Raw genomic sequence first — 16,075 nt, 5'->3', positions numbered from 1 at the left:
TCTTTGTTAAGGAACAACATTCTCTTATTCCACTTGTCAACTCATTTCTCTGCTCTCCTTCCAATCTCATTCCTAAATATTCTCACACAAGAAGCCCTCTTGGCCCCCTCTCCTCACCATCACAGCGGTTGAATTAAGACTCTGCATATTCACTGACCACTTGGCACTCCCCTGACCTCAACGTCACAACTTTCTGCAAGCCTGTCATTCTGATCCTGGTGCAATTTTTCAAGGCATCTGTCTTGTTATCCAACTTGACATTAAGCCTTACAGGTATATTAGGATAAAGGCCAACACCAGTGAATATTTGATATGAACTATTAGTTGAAATGAATATAGTAATTAAAAGTAGGTTATATTGAATTTCTCGTTATCATTTCAACAAACAGAGTGCTATTTTAAAAATCAGAATTTGAGAAACACCTAAACTAAGCGGTCCTGCTAATGAACCAAAACGTCTATGTCTTAAATCAAATTTACAGCGCACGTTTTTCATTATTTAATTTTACAAAGAATCTAACACATTGTTTAAATGTTTATGTTAAGGTTAAATGTTCAATGTTTTAAAACAGATTTTTTGAAAATGACCAGTAATCCCTCACCCCTATAAAATGATTATTTTATATAAATTTCTAGTCTTTTATCATCTTCGTATTTAACAAAGTTAACATATTTAACGTTATTGTGTATGTACAATTGTGTCTTTTTTTCCCCTGTCACATGCTGAATTGTTTTTATAACCATATTTTACTAATCACGTCCATAGGGTTGAATATTTAGGATGACGGAATGTTTTTGCTACTACAAATATTATCGAACAGGTTCATACATAAACATTCCCATTATTCTAGCTGTTTCACTAGGTGAGATTCCCAGAAGCAAGACTCCTGTGTCAAATGATTTCAACATTTTTAAATCTCCTGATAGAGCCTGGCTTTAAAAAACCAAAACTGTACAGGGCACTGTCTTTGTCATGTTGCCTTTTTTTTTTTTTTTTGAGGAAGATTAGCCCTGAGCTCACACCTGGTGCCAATCCTCCTCTTGTTGCTGAGGAAGACTGGCCCTGAGCTAACATCCGTGCCCATCTTCCTCTACTTTACATGTGGGATGCCTACCACAGCACGGCTTGCCAAGTGGTGCCATGTCCACACCCGGGATGCAAACCAGTGAACCCTGGGCCACCGAAGCGGAACACGCACACTTAACTGCTGCGCCACCGAGCCGGCCCCGTGTCGCCATCTTTCAGATTGCTGCAGACACTCAGGGCCTCTTTGGAAGAGGCGCCAGCACCCCAGATCTGAGCGTGCCCAGCCAGCACCACTCACCTTCGCCCCTCCCGCTGCCCTTCTGCCGGCTGTTGTGCAGTGGCAGCACCTCCAGCGACGCGAGGCCCGACCTCTCTAGAACGTTCACTTCCACCGTGAGCCTCCCCACCAGCTGCTGGGGGCGCACGCTGATGATGTGCTCATACTTCCCAAGCCGCCGCTGCAGGAGCTCTTCGTAACTGAGGAGGAACACGGCTTTGTCCTTGCTGGGAATCACTACTGAGGCCCTGAAGGTCTCTGTCCCCTTCTCCCTGGAGGAAGAGAAAGGGAACTCAGCGTTGGAGAAGGCCAGGTCCCCTCAGGTCCCCGGCCAGACTCTCGGTGAGAGTCCTTAGAAAGAAAACATGGAAGTCAGTGTTGGGAGGAGAAGCGAGGGCTGCACTAGAGGAAGGGTAGGAAGGGTCAAAGACGCCGGAGGGTAGAGCACTCAAAGACTAGTGACTGCTCCCTCTCCCGGAGTCAGCCCCGAGGGGCCGAGGGGCCGAGGGGAAAGGGGACCTTGAACTCGGTCAACTGCTGGAAACGAGCGCTTCGGGGTCAAGGCGTGAATTGATTCTCCTCTTTGCAGGGATGGTCAAATGAACCTAACATTTTACGTAACTGTAAAATAGCTAATATATTAAGATTTTACACCTTGGTAGGGCTTGGTCGATGCATTTGGGGGAAAAGTAAGGAATAAAAGATTGCCAAGCATACAGAAATACAAGCCATTCCAAATGCTTTCAGTACATGGAGTGAGGGTTCACTGATTCAAGATGGCAGATCGGCCATTAAAGGAATAAACCCAAGGAATAAGACTGGGAGGGGAACCATCAGTGTGTAGGACATTTCCAAACATTTCTGCAAGACTTGGGGGCTTCAGTAGGGCAAGAAGTCTATAGCTCAGACTATGAAGGAAGGGACTGGAGCAAAGGAGAATGCAGACTCGGAGAGAATGCAGGCCCTGGTTCAGCAGGACACCGCAGATGGGTGTGAGAAGGAGGACCAAACACCAGGAGGAGAACTCCAGGTCCATATGTGAATGAATGACTGAGACGATAGGATTCCTACACGCCTCTCCCCAGAGCTGAAAAGAGACACAAGTACTGAGATGGAAAGTTTCACTGAGAGGTGGACAGAATGAACAAAAGAAGACTGACACCTAAACCCATTATTGTAAAATGTCAGAACATCAGGTAGAGAAAACACATAAAATGAATAGTATTAGACCACATTAGATGCATCGTCAGTAATACTGGATGTTATAAGACCCTGGAGCAGTAGTTTCCAAGCATGGATGGTAAATTATTCTGCATCTTAAGTTCCATACACAGTCAAAACATTAATCAAAGTCTCGGAAATTCTGCCTCTCACACACCCATTCTGAGGAAGTTACTTCAGAATATACTCCGGCAAAGTGAAGGTGAAAACCAAGAAAGTGGAAGATATGGAATACAAGACGTAATGAAACCAATCCAGAAGAAAATGAAAAGAATTCCCAGAGTAAACATTATGTGACAAGGCTGCAAAGCAATGACAGCATTCCATTGATCTGGAGACATCCATTCTTCCACGCTTAAGAGCTCTGAAATCAGAATGAGTCTCCCAGTCAGTGATGCCTTCCAATTGCTGTTGGCAATGACATGGATGACATCACTTGCAGAAACTTGGGCATAGCTGTTCATTTAGTCACCACTTCAAATGAGTTATGCGACTTGCTAGACGTTAATAGTGACAAAATAAAGTTTTACCTCATAAGGAAAAAAGAGACAATTAGAAACTCCAGGAAAAACAGAGAATATGTCACTTTTCTTCAAATGGGCTGGTAGAGAAGGAAACAGAATCTTAGCATACTAGGTGACTCTGCAGTTAATGTTATTTATGTAGTCATTAAAAAAGAAATGTTATTTATTGGTTTTCGAGGTTTCGATTCAGTTTATAGACAAAACAAAGAATACAAACATTGTGACATCAGAATTTAAATGTTGATAAGTCTGACAATGCAAAAGTAGATGATTAGGTAAGAAAAGACAGGTACTGAGAATGGAAACGGAGAGGTGGAGTGAAATGAAGAAGAGGAAATACCATTTAAGATGGTAGGGCTTAGACGCAATCTAGGTGCCCAGCAAGGGACAAATGGATGAAGAAGCTGTGGTATTTATACACAATGGAATACTATTCAGCCATAAGAAACGATGAAATCTGGCCATTTGTGACGACATGGATGGACCTTGAGAGTATTACGCTAAGTGAAGTAAGTCAGAGGGAGAAAGTCAAATACCATATGATCTCACTCATAAGTAGAAGATAAAAACGATGACAAACAACACACAGAAAAAGAGATTGGATGGATGGTTACCAGAGGGGAAGGGGGAGGAGGGCAAAAAGGGTGATTAGGCACATGAGTGTGGTGATGGATGGTCATTAGTCTTCAGGTGGTGAAAATGATGTAATCTACACAGAAATCGAAATCTATAACAATGTACACCTGAAATTTATATAATGTTATAAACCAGTTACCACAATAAAAAAAAATGGTAGGGCTAATCTAAGATGGTGTAACTGCTTAAATTGATGGAAGAAGAAGGAATGATAACATAAAAATTTGGAATACAGAGGGAAAGCGGGCGTGTTATAAATATGCTAACGCCTCTTTCTTCAGAGCAGAGAATCAACAGATAACGTCTGATTTTTATCAAGAAATTGTTAAAAAGCAAGACTATTGCCATATTTAGAGTGAGGGAGGGAACTACAAAATAACTACAGAAATATTAGAAGTGGATGTTTCTAGGAAGTGAGAACTGGGGGAATGGGAGTGGTAAATGTCCCCTTTTATTATAAACCATATTTTATTATCTACTATATTGTTAACCAGGCACATTTAGTTATTTATTATTACGATTAAAATAAAAAGGAGATAAATACTTAAAGGAAGGGAAGAGAACAAGATGGCTAGGGAAAGAGGTAGAAAATGCGACACTTGGCTGAAGTGCCTTTTTAATTCCTTCACTAAGCGGCACTTACCCATTATCTTCTGTGGTTTTATTCCTTTTCTCTTTTACCTTATCACCATTTTTCTTTGCCCTCTCTGTAATTTCTCCCTGATACACCTTGTCTCCAACAAGCCTGAAACACAAGCGACAGCTGTGTTACCAGCTCGCAGTTCCAAGACAAATTCAAACACAGATATCATAACCATGGCAACCCTAGAAAATATTTTTATTTGCCTCTTGGATATGCTGAAAGAATGCACTCCACAACAGGGCACTACCTTTGAGTCACTCATTTCATTCTAGTGCAATTTTCAACAGGTCCAAATGGTGAGACCCAACCCACGGTTCCTCTGTGATACTGCAGGAATAAATCCGAAGGTCTGCTCAAACAAACTTCCATGAGGATTCACCAACTTGAATCTTGCCCACACCCAAAATAAAACCCAAACACCGATTTTGCATATCTTTACCTCTTAGTTCAGAAGAAGAAAATATACTCTATCTAGTATATCCAAGCTTTCATGCTGTCTCATCTTTCAGCTCTCAACTTAAACACTGCCTCCTCTGAGCCGCCTCCCTGGTGTTCCTACCTAAATGAGCCTCTCTCAATCCTACTTGCCATCTTTATAGCATCCGCGACTGTCCGAAGTCATCTCGCTTACTGATTTGTTTACTTATTTAATGTTTCTCCCACTAGAATTTCTAGAGCAGACGAACACTGTCTTTGTCATAGAAGTAGACCAATCATGTGAAGAGTGCCTGGCCCAGAGGGGGTGCTCATTTGTTGGAGGCAACAAAGGGGGAACGGAAGGAAGGAGGGAAGGAGAGAAGAATGGAAGGAAAGAAGAGATAATAGACAGGAGGAAAGAAGAGAGGGAAGGAATCAACCTTCTGACCTGTATACCATCCCCTGGGATATAAATTCTCAGAGCGAAAGGGCTGTGGACCACACATCATCTCAGGCTCACCCGGACCACCCCACACAGAAATCTTCATTCCAGGGTCTCTGACCAGTGTGTCACCTACATAGTGAAGTTGGTGATGAAAGCGGCGGCTGGAATCTGCATCTGAAACACAATTTCCTGGTCCTCAGACGCTCTGTTCAGCATTCTGCAGGAAACCGTAGTGAAGGCATAACGAGAAATAATGGTAGACTTCACTGAGAACTCTGTCATCAAGGGTTTGGCTTTCTGTTGGAAGTAAAACACACAGTATTTTCAGTGATGCAGGAAAGCACGATTCAGCCATCCTGGGGTAGGTGTGAGTCTTTTTTCCCATAACAGAAATGACCTTCAACTCGGGAGCCCTTGGCTCGTGATTCCTTTCTTCTTTCTTGGTCTTGTCCCGATTTTCCCACTTTTTACTCCCTCCACTTGTGAAACAACCATGGTTGAACAATCAGTTCATGACATAGAAGCAGATCCTTAACCCAACTTTAACAAATGGACACAGTGAAGATTTCCAATTTAACAAAAAATATACATTGCTTAAATAGCTTAGCAAATGGTTGGAATTTTAGAAGTAATGGATATAATACTTTTCTGTTATAAACTTTTAGATCACATTTATAAGACCACTGAATTGATCAAAACATCAGAGCACGTCTAAAGAAATTCTCCTATTTCCAAATTAATTTCAATATCCACTTAGAGACTACACTCTGGGGCTTTCCCATTTGGACAACAATCACATAACTGTAAAATGAGAATCAATACTGAGCTCAGGAAAGTTGTCTGGGGAATTAGAACTCAGAAAAAGGAAAATCTATACTAACCAAATTTACCCCAAAACCTTGGATAAGGGCAGTAGCCAGATGGCACAAAGTTAAAAGCGGGTTAAAACTATTCAGTGTTTTTTCTAGCCTTCACAACAGTGTTACATTAATGACAGCTGGTAACAGAAGCTGAAGAAGCAAAGAAACACTAATGAGGAAAGTCTCTGTTAACAGAATGATTCTCCGACTCCAGGAACTGGCTGAGGACTAAGATGCTACAGGGATGTTACAGACTGGATGTTTGTGTCCCCTAAAGGTCATATGTTGAACCCCTAACTGCAAATGTGGTGGCGTTTGGAGGTGGGGCCTCTAGAAGTGATTAGGGGTAGATGAGGTCATGAAGGTGGGGCCTTCCTGATGGGATTAGTGCCCTCATAAGAGGAGACACGAGAGAGCTCACTCTTGCTCTCCATGCATGTTCGCAGAGAAAAGGCCATGTGAGCTAGAACATGGCCACCCACGAGCCAGGAAGAGTCCTCACCAGAAAATGAACCCTGCTGGATCTTGATCTTAGACTTCCCAGCCTCCAGAACAGTGAGAAAGTAAATTTCTGTCTTGTAAGCCACACTGTCTGTAGTGTTCTGTGATGGCAGTCCTAGCTGACTAAGACAAGGTGTTATTGCATTAGCGTCTTGGGACAGACATGTGAAGTAGATGCTTTTATTCCCATTTCATAGATGAAAGTTAGTCAGGTGTAGCAAGGTTCTGTATTGGCCCAGGCCAGCATTAATGGAACGGGAACGGGACATGAACTCACTCCTGTTTGCTCCAAAGTCCACCCTCACCGCCATCAAGCTGGGCTGGCTGGCGGCTCTCTGTGGACATGCCTTCCTTATCTTGATGCACTCGAACCCAGCACAGTCTTTAGCACATAGCAGACTCTCAACAAACGCTGAATAGAACCAGGTTGACCTTATAGGACTCTAGTGTCACCTGTTGGGATCGTCCTACTGTTGATGTTTTATTCAACCTTCATCTGTTTTTTAAGTTCTTTAGAGTTCTAAGATAGTTCTCAAAATAGATAGAAGGTGCTGGCCTGTTGATACCAAGGCTTATTGCTCCCGTGATAGACAAAGGTGATCTTGAACCTTTGGATTTAAGAGTTTTCTAGTTAAACGTTTGAGTCAGATCATGCTGTTCCCAGCAACCAGAAGAAGTTGAAGAGATCTTTTATATGATGTATGAGAGACATGGGACCGAGACTCCTTCACAACAAAGCATTTCTGAGAACACATGCACCACTCACAAGAGAGTGGGCTGCGAAGAGCAGAGCCAAACACACAAGCAGGGCCAGAGAACGGCCGAGTGCTGGGCACAGAGGTCTGGGGATCATTCATAAGTGTGGCTGAACTTCCAGTCTCGGTGACTCGAAGGGATAAAAACAAATGTGAAAAGGTTTAGGAAAAATGTTAAGGGAATGTGTATCTTTCTTAGAATGTCTGAAAGAGACAAGCCTATCGAGCTAGTGAAGTGATGATCAAGTAGAAAAAAAATCTAAAGGTATTTGAAAGACCTTCACCTACAAGAGGAAAAAAAGTTCTCCAATTTGGTCTGAGAAGGAATCATTTCAGAGTAGTGGTTCTCAAAGTGTGGTCCCCGGACCAGCCCAGAAACTTGTTAGAAATGCAGAATCTCAGACTCCATTCCAGACTTACAGAATCAGAAACTCGGGATGGGGCCAGCAATCTACGTTCTAACAGGCCCTCCAACTGATTCTGATGTCTACTCAAGTTTAAGAACCACTGTTTCAAAGAAATATAATGAGGTAGCCCTCTTCGCGGACTTCCTCATCTATGAAATGAAAGGGCTTGAGTAAATCACTAAAATTACATCCACTTCTGAGATCCAAGCATCTAAGGCAAAGCCAAATATAAGCAGTAAAATCCTTGGGTTTTGGGGAATTATTCCTGAATTCAGAAATAAATGATTGGGAGAATATTCATTATGAAAATCTAGTCTCTTTAGGACAGAATCTGTCTCTCTCCCCAGGAGCGATATGGATTAAAAAGAGATTCCAGATGTGGTTTAACCAAAGGCTTCTGTTAAAGGATCTCATTAAAAACATTCAACATGTTTCAGTAAAGACAATGAGGATTAGGCTGGGGACAGTAATGATAATGATCTTAATAGCACAACAAAGTGTTGGAGTTTTTCCTAATTAAAATTGTATCTCATCATCTTTCAAAACAGGAACTCTAAGATGCATAAAAGCATGAATTGAGATGAAGTGTTTTACTTTGACTTAACGTTATTTCTGGACATAGGGTTTCTCCCTAAAATTATCCATGTTTAAACCAATACTTATATCTCAAAATCTGAGCTGCTGGACGTCACATGGCTCACAGCTATACTTATGTGAATTTGTGAAAGTCTAAAATACAATTGCACACAACTCTAATGTCTACAGATGCACTGGGAAATAAAGAGGAATCGATGTTTTTAAAAAATCCTGTGAACCCAGAAAATGCTACCTATCACTCTCTGCTTTATTTAAAATTTACACTAGTTTTTAAAAAATCATCATACGCACATGGTAAAAACTTCAAATTACCCAGAATATAAAATAAAAAGTAAGAGTCTCCCTCCTATTGCCGACCCTCAGTTCCATTTGCCAGAGGGAACACATAACAGTTTGCGGTATATCCTTCCATGAATACGTACTGTATTGATCTGGTTTCATTTCACCTAATGATACAGTGTGTTCATCTTTCTTTATCTGCGCATGTTCCAGTTATCTAGTGCTGCATAACGAATCACTCTAAAACTTAGTGGTTTAAAACAACAGCGATCATGGTATTTTTCTCTCATGAGGTTAGAAATTCTAGAAGAGCTTGGCTGGGGGACCTCGCTCATTTGCAGTCAGAGGGCGCCTGCCACTGGAACAGTGGGTCGCTGAAGCTGCTCAGGGCCGGCTGGCATCTCTCTAGGTCATGTTGTCCCAGGGCCTCTCTGTGTGGTCCTTCCACATGGGCAAGTTCAGGCTAACTCACAGCATGGGCTAGCTCACACACCAGTCCATCGGCCTGATTCCGTGGTAGCTAGAGACTTCCCAAGGTCATATTTCCCCACAGAGAGGTGGAAGCCACAGCCCCTTTTATACCCAACCTTGAAAGTCACATAGCATCACTTCTACCATACTCTACTCATCCAGTGACAAAATCACACTCATTTTCAAAAGCAGAGCACACACACCCTGTGCCAATGGGAGGAGTGGAGTATCAAAGTGCCGCCATCTTTGGAAAATGCAATCTGCCTTTGTACCAACAGATCTAGCTCATTCTTTTTTTAACAGCTGCATAGTGTTTCTTTTCACAAATGAATTAACAAGTCCTCTATCGTCCATCAACTCTTTATAATTATTTTTCATTATTTGAAACTCTCTTCAGATGCCCCTTGTTCTCCAATTCATCTATACAAGGGGTGGGCAAACTATGGTAGGTAGTTTTGTACATAGAGTTTTATTGGAACATAAATTCATTTACATATTGTCTGTGGCTACTTTCCTGCTACAATGCAGAGTAGTTGAGTAGTTATCTAATTGCAACAGAGGCTGTACGGACTGCAAAGCATACAATATTTACTACCTGCTCTTTTAAGAAAAAGTTCGCTGATCCCCAGTCTACGCTATTTAAACAGATAAGGCCCTGAGATCAGTCATTCACATATCTTTACTGATTCCCATGTCACTGAAGAGATCCCAAATTAAACAGCCCACAGACATTTTTATTTGACTTGCACAATCTTTTTAAATTTTTCAAGTTTAGGTGACAACGTTTAAAAATTAGGAGAGTTCCATAAAAATCCATAATGCCCAGTTCTCTTGAAAAACAAAGTGGGCCGAATCTGGCTGCACATTCCCACATGACCATAGGCTGCTGGCACTAATGGTGGCTGCCACTGTGGCTCAGACCCACGTCCCACACCTCCAGTGCCCCAGGCCCTCCCAAGTCCAGTTGTCTCACTGACATTAAGACTGAGAGTACATAGCCATTTTCACTGGAATTTTTCTGATTCCCAGCCTATTCCATTCATTTCATTCCTGTTCTACTAGATTAAAAATGGCCACGATGTGTACACCTAAATTCATAGCAGCATTTTTCACAACAGCTGAAACATGGAAGCAACCCAAGTATCCACAGATGGATGAATGGATAAACAAAATATGGTCTATACATACAAGAGAATATTATTGTCTTAAAAGGGAAGGAAATTCTGACACATGCTCCCACATGGATAACTATGAGGACATTATGCTAAGAAAAATAAACTGATGACAAAAGGAAAAATACTCTATGATTCCACTCATATGAAATACCTAGAATAATCAAATTCATATAGATAGAAAGAATGGTGGTTTCCAGGGTTCGTGGGAGGGAGAAATGGAGAGTTATTGTTTAATGGGGATAGAATTTCAGTTTTGCAAGACAAACAGAGTTCTGGAGATGGATTGATGATGGTGGCAGGACAGTGTGAATGTACTCGATGCCACTGAACTGTACACTTTAAAATGTTAAGAAGGTAAATTTTATGTTATGCATATTTTACTACAAGAACAAAAAGTTGAAAGAAAAAATAATGCATTTTTTTAAATGGCCACAAATTCTTTGCTTCCCCTGCCATTGAAAGGTGGAGTTTAATTCATTTCTCTTTGAATTAGGGCCTTAGTGACCTGCTTCACCTATAGAACCCACTGGAAGTGATGTTCTGGGACTCCAAGGCCAGCTCACCAGAAGCCTCATCACTTCCATCCGGGTCTCTCGGAGCACTCTCTCTGGAGGCCCTCAGTCACCATGTTTGACTGAGACTGTCATGGTGGAGAGGCCATTTGGAGGCATTGTAGGTGGTTGCGGCAGAGAGCTCAGCTGCAGGCATTCCCGCCAAGGACCCAACGCATGAGTGAAGTCATAGTCAGCCCGTCTGCCAGCTGAACACCACTGAGCGACCTCCATCAACACTATGTGGCCAGAAGAATCACTCAGCTGAGCCCTGCCCAAATGCCTGCCCTACAAATGGCATAATAATAAAATACTTCCTGCTTTAAGCCACTGAGTTTGGGGGAAGGATTTTATATGGCAATAGAAGCTGGAACAGCTGCCTAGTCCCTTTAGACATTTGAATTCGCAGTCCGACTTTAGCATAAGTTGCACTGGAGCTGGACTTAGTCATTTTGTTAGTTATTTCAATCTCCATGCTATTTCCGATCTCTATGCATTTTGTTTTGTGAACTAGACTTCTGCATATTAGAAATACCCTTGAAATCCTAGTGGAAGAAGTTACAGTATAAATTGTAAAGACAAGATATAAAGAAGAGACTCTCAAGTGCAATTCCCCGCTTTACCAAGGTAGGTCAAAGCAGTTTTCTTGCCCCAGGTCACACAGGTAGGAAGTAAGTCAATCCAGTGTGGAATCGGGAGTCCCTGACTTCCAGCCCTGCCTCTTTCAAAAAGGATTCCAGAGGCAGCCTGGCCGTTCAAGGCTTTCCACAGCGACGGTTGTGACACAGCCAATAAATCATAGACCTCCAAAAGCACACTTAACATAATTCAGTCTTTGCTGTTGATTCGAAAGTTGCCTGGGAAGCCCAGTTCTCATCCATTAAATTCTAAGTATTCAAGACACAGGACATTAAGCTGAATCCATTCTGCATGGTCGTCATATTCCGACATTTCCAAAAATTCTCCCCATCAACTTATCACTTAAGTCTTTCACATAAAACTTGAGTACTAGTAGGGAAAAAACTTAAGTTTACCTCTTAGATAAATGAAGTGTACAGCTCTCTGGGCATAGCATTCCAAATAAAATTTAGCTCCTTCAGTAGAGGGTCCTTGACTTGGACTATTTTAAAAATCATTAAAAATCTTCTTCAGAGCCTGCCCCAGGGGCCTAGTGGTTAAGTTCGGCACACTCTGCTTCGGCAGCCTGGGTTCGGTTCCTGGGTGCAGACCTACACTGCTCATCTGTCAGTGGCCATGCTGTGGTGGCAGCTCACATACAAAAAGAGGAAGACTGGCGGTGGATGTTAGCTCAGGGAGAATCTTCCTCAGCAAAAAAAAAAAAAATCTTCTTCATTTGATACCCTTGAGACTATTTTCAATGCCATGTTGATTTGTTCTGATTTGTGAGACAATTATCAATTATAATTTTATTGAACTTAAATGAGAAAATTAGACAACATTGACAAAATACTAACCTTAACTACCATGGTATCTTCTTTGGCCTTAAAATAAGGTTAAGGATGCAGCAGAATTTTCCACAACATTACACCAAGAAGAGGAAAAATAGTTTACGGGCCCAAGAGACAGGCTTGTAAAAGTTTTAAGAAACTATTTTAGGGTGCCTGCTTCTGCCCAGTTACTGTTTCCCAGAGGAGCCCCTGATCCACTTATACATCACGGCACTTGCCTTTCTGTTACAGCTCTCTCGGTCCACCATGCACCAAAATCAGTCATGCGCAAATCCATACCCCTCTGCCCAAGGGACCCACCCAGGACCCCTCCCCTACGAGGCTGCCAACACGTGGGGAACAGGGCCCATGGCTTGTTCCCCTTTGTTTGTCACCCACAGCTCTCAGCATAGAGTGAAACTCAAAAACATTTATGGAATTGAATTGAATTTTCTGAATCTTGAACAATTAAAGAAAAATATATATCCCAAAAAAGGAAATGGTAATAAATTAGTATTCATTAAGCACTACAATAGACTAAATTCTATAAAGGATTGGAAAGAAATGTTACACATGGTTCCTTGTTTCAAGGCACTTACGACCACATTGGGGATAAAGTGCAAAAAATATAAAGCAACATAGGAAGATATAGGGGATAGGGGATATATATGTGTGTATCTGTACATACGTACACACACACACGTATATGTGTGTATCTGTACATACGTACACACACATGTATATGTGTGTATATATATATGTGTGTGTGTATATATATATATAGCCAGCCCTGGTGGTCTAGTGATTAAGATTGCCGCCACAGCCCAGGTTCATTTCCCAGGGAACCACACCACCCGTCTGTCAGTTGTCACACTGTGGCAGCTGTGTGTTCCTGTGATGCTGAAAGCTCTGCCACAGGGATTTCAGATACCAGCAGGGTCACCTACGGTGGATAGGTTTCAGCGGAGCTCCAGCACTAGAAAGAAGGACTCAGCCACCCACTTCCCAAAAAGACTGGCTATGAAAACCCTGTGAACAGCAGCAGAGCGTTGGCTGATACAGCACCAGAAGATGAGAGGATGGTGCAAAAAGATCGGGCAGGGTTCTGCTCTGCTGTCCACGGGGTGGCTAGGAGTCAGAATCCACTTCACAGCACTAACAGCATAGACATATATTTCTTTTTTTTACTTACTGACTATAAGACTTTTCAGTTTTCCAAAGAAAGGGAAATCAGTGAGGTCTAAAGGTCAGAAATAGTTTTTAAATAGATGTAGAATTTGTATGTGGTGAAAGAGAACAAAAGGGACATGCTAAAAACACAAAAGACATGGAAGCTGGAAGGAACCATATCACACACCTGGAACAAGGAATAGAGCAAGCAGTTTAATTAGAAAGACCGTGCGTTGTGAGAAGACTATTGGACAGGTACCCAAAATTGTCAGGAAATGAACAAGCCCAAAAGCCAAGCACAGAGCTTGCGATGGCAGAGCTCCATGAAAATGTGTCATAGAAGGAAGGATATAAAAGGTTGCCTCAATTTTTCCCAGTGTACACTTCTTAAAAATCCAACATGCTTTCTATATTTATATTTAATTCATTATGTTGTTTGGGGATGTCAACTGGAAAACAGGGGCAAAGATCAAGTCTTCTGTGACAATAAATTCTTCATTATTTTTCCTACAAAGGCTCAGCAGATGGAGAAGCAGTTTGAGGCGGGGAGTGTCTTAATTAGCTGCTCAAGGGACCAGAGGTTTCTCTGTGACTCATCTGAGTCATTTAAAATCAAGCCACCCAGAGGATGTCCTGAATTACCCAAGATGCCATCTGGAAATGTAATGAAGAATGTTTGCGATGAAATGTAACTGAGAAATGTTTGCAACGGCATTTGCCAGAACCCAGGCCTCTTCCCAGAAGATTAACCTTTTGCTGTTTTATTCTGGTCTATTAGAAGAATAATGTGGTGACCGTTAGAAGAAGTAATTTTGGAGATGACGGAGAACCTTAGAAATCATCGAACTTGGCTCCCCATCACTTTATAAAGGACAATGATGTTGCTTGGCAGTTGGCTGACTCTGGGTCCAGAGATCTCTGCTAAACCTTATTGCGTCTCCTTTCTGAGAAAAACAACATGGCCCATGTTGTTATCACAGGAAGAGAAGACCTCCAGACAAGGCACATCCTGAGTACTGTGTTCACCTCCTTGAGGAAATAATCTTACCCCTCCACAGATGGAAGGGTGGCATCAGCTCTGAATCCCCCATTTGCGCTAGTATGTTCCACTTAGCAATATTTCACTACATTTAGAAGACAGGAAACATAAAATGCAATGATCACCTAGGAGTAGGAAAAAACTCTACTCTACACACCTCCTAAAAAGGACAAACCATGATGGTCAGAGTTGGGAGTAGGGAGATATGTGCATATATAACCCTGCCTGCTGTACTGACTATATTTTCTTTCTCTCTCTTTTCTGGATGCTCTGGCATTTGAGGCCTTGATCCTGCAGAGACTGCCCCTCCGGGGGCTGGCTGTTTCTAGAGATAGCAAACAAACCAGCAAGCACACTTGTGCTACACAGTCAACCAGCCCAGAGCCCGCACTCTCAAATTGCCACACACCTGGTCAATGTTCCCCCATCCTAAATCATACCGGGGCCAGGTACCAAACAACCAGGGACCACTATTACAGCCCAGAGCCTGCCAAAATCATTCAAGCTATCCAATCCTAAGCTCACTCAGCAAACCTAAACTGACTCGCCAGTTCCTTCCACTAAAGCCCAATAAAGGCTCTGGGCTGTGCCTTCCTCTCTGCTCATTCTGCCTCCTCACCAACCCAGGTGCTTCCCCAAGAGGCCCTGCATGGTGAGCCATGCACCCCATCCCTAGGGATCTGTGAGTATAAACTTCTTCCTTCATGAAGCTCATTTCCACATCTACGTGGCCTACCACATCTGCTTAAAACAAATCCTGCCTATAAATTTTATATATTTATTTATTAAAGATTGGCACCTGAGCTAACATCTGTTGCCAATCTTTTTTTTCCTTCTTCTTCTTCTCCCAAAGCCCCCCAGTACACAGTTGCATATTCTTGTTGCAGGTCCCTCTGGTTCTACCATGTGGGATGCATCCACAGCAAGGCTTGATGAGCGGTGCTAGGCCCGTGCCCAGGATCCGAAGTGGCGAAACCCTGGGCCGCTGAAGCAGAGTGTACAAACTTAACCACTTGGCCATAGGACTGGCCCCTATAAATTTTAGAATAGCTGTTACAATTCTGAATTAATTACATGCTCTTTTTATGAAGCTCTCTGGTGTCACATATACAAAAATGTTATATTTTGAACAGCAAGGTTATCTTTGTGTCTGAGTCTCCATAGTGCTTAACAGATGCTGGCTTGGTTTTCCTAAAACAATTGCCTGTCATCATCTCACCTCCCGAGGGCAGGGGCTGTGTCTTGGAGTTAATCCTACAGATGATATGAGTCATTGAAGACATTTGCAAAAGAAAGCAAAGCACAGGCCTACTGCTGGAAAGAGCATTCTGGTACCAGTTGGATGGCTAAACAAAGTTCATGTTAAAAAAGCCTAATACATGTAAAAGTAAGACTTTTAAAATTCAAAGAGATTTCTAAGAAAATCTAAGTAATCACATAAACAGTATAAGCCAAAGGGTCAAGAAAATCTTTGTAACCAAGAATGAAAACTCAGAGGCTGTAAAGAAAAGATACATTTTTTAATTTATTTACTTATTTATTTATTACTTAGGAACTTAAAACTTTTTTTTTTTTTGAGGAAGATTAGCCCTGAGCTAATTGCTGCCAATCCTCCTCTTTTAGCTGAGGAAG

At 42.1% G+C, this 16,075-nt stretch overlaps 1 protein-coding gene across 1 annotated transcript in view; it reads right to left on the bottom strand.

Moving 5' to 3' along the window:
* ITIH5 (inter-alpha-trypsin inhibitor heavy chain 5) overlaps positions 1-16,075 on the bottom strand; it is an 87,338-nt gene that overhangs the window by 58,533 nt on the left and 12,730 nt on the right. Inside the window, exons 3-5 of the mRNA XM_046678727.1 lie at positions 5,324-5,487; positions 4,329-4,430; positions 1,326-1,576 (exon numbers count right to left, since the gene is read on the bottom strand). Of these exons, the coding sequence (XP_046534683.1) occupies positions 1,326-1,576; positions 4,329-4,430; positions 5,324-5,487 (517 nt within the window). The remainder of the gene's footprint in view (positions 1-1,325; positions 1,577-4,328; positions 4,431-5,323; positions 5,488-16,075) is intronic.

The sequence above is a fragment of the Equus quagga genome, chromosome 12, assembly GCF_021613505.1.
Source record: "Equus quagga isolate Etosha38 chromosome 12, UCLA_HA_Equagga_1.0, whole genome shotgun sequence".
In the NCBI taxonomy this organism is placed as follows: Eukaryota; Metazoa; Chordata; class Mammalia; order Perissodactyla; family Equidae; genus Equus; species Equus quagga.
The sequence above is the reverse complement of the archived record's forward strand: the minus strand, read 5'-3'. Positions and strand labels throughout refer to the sequence as shown.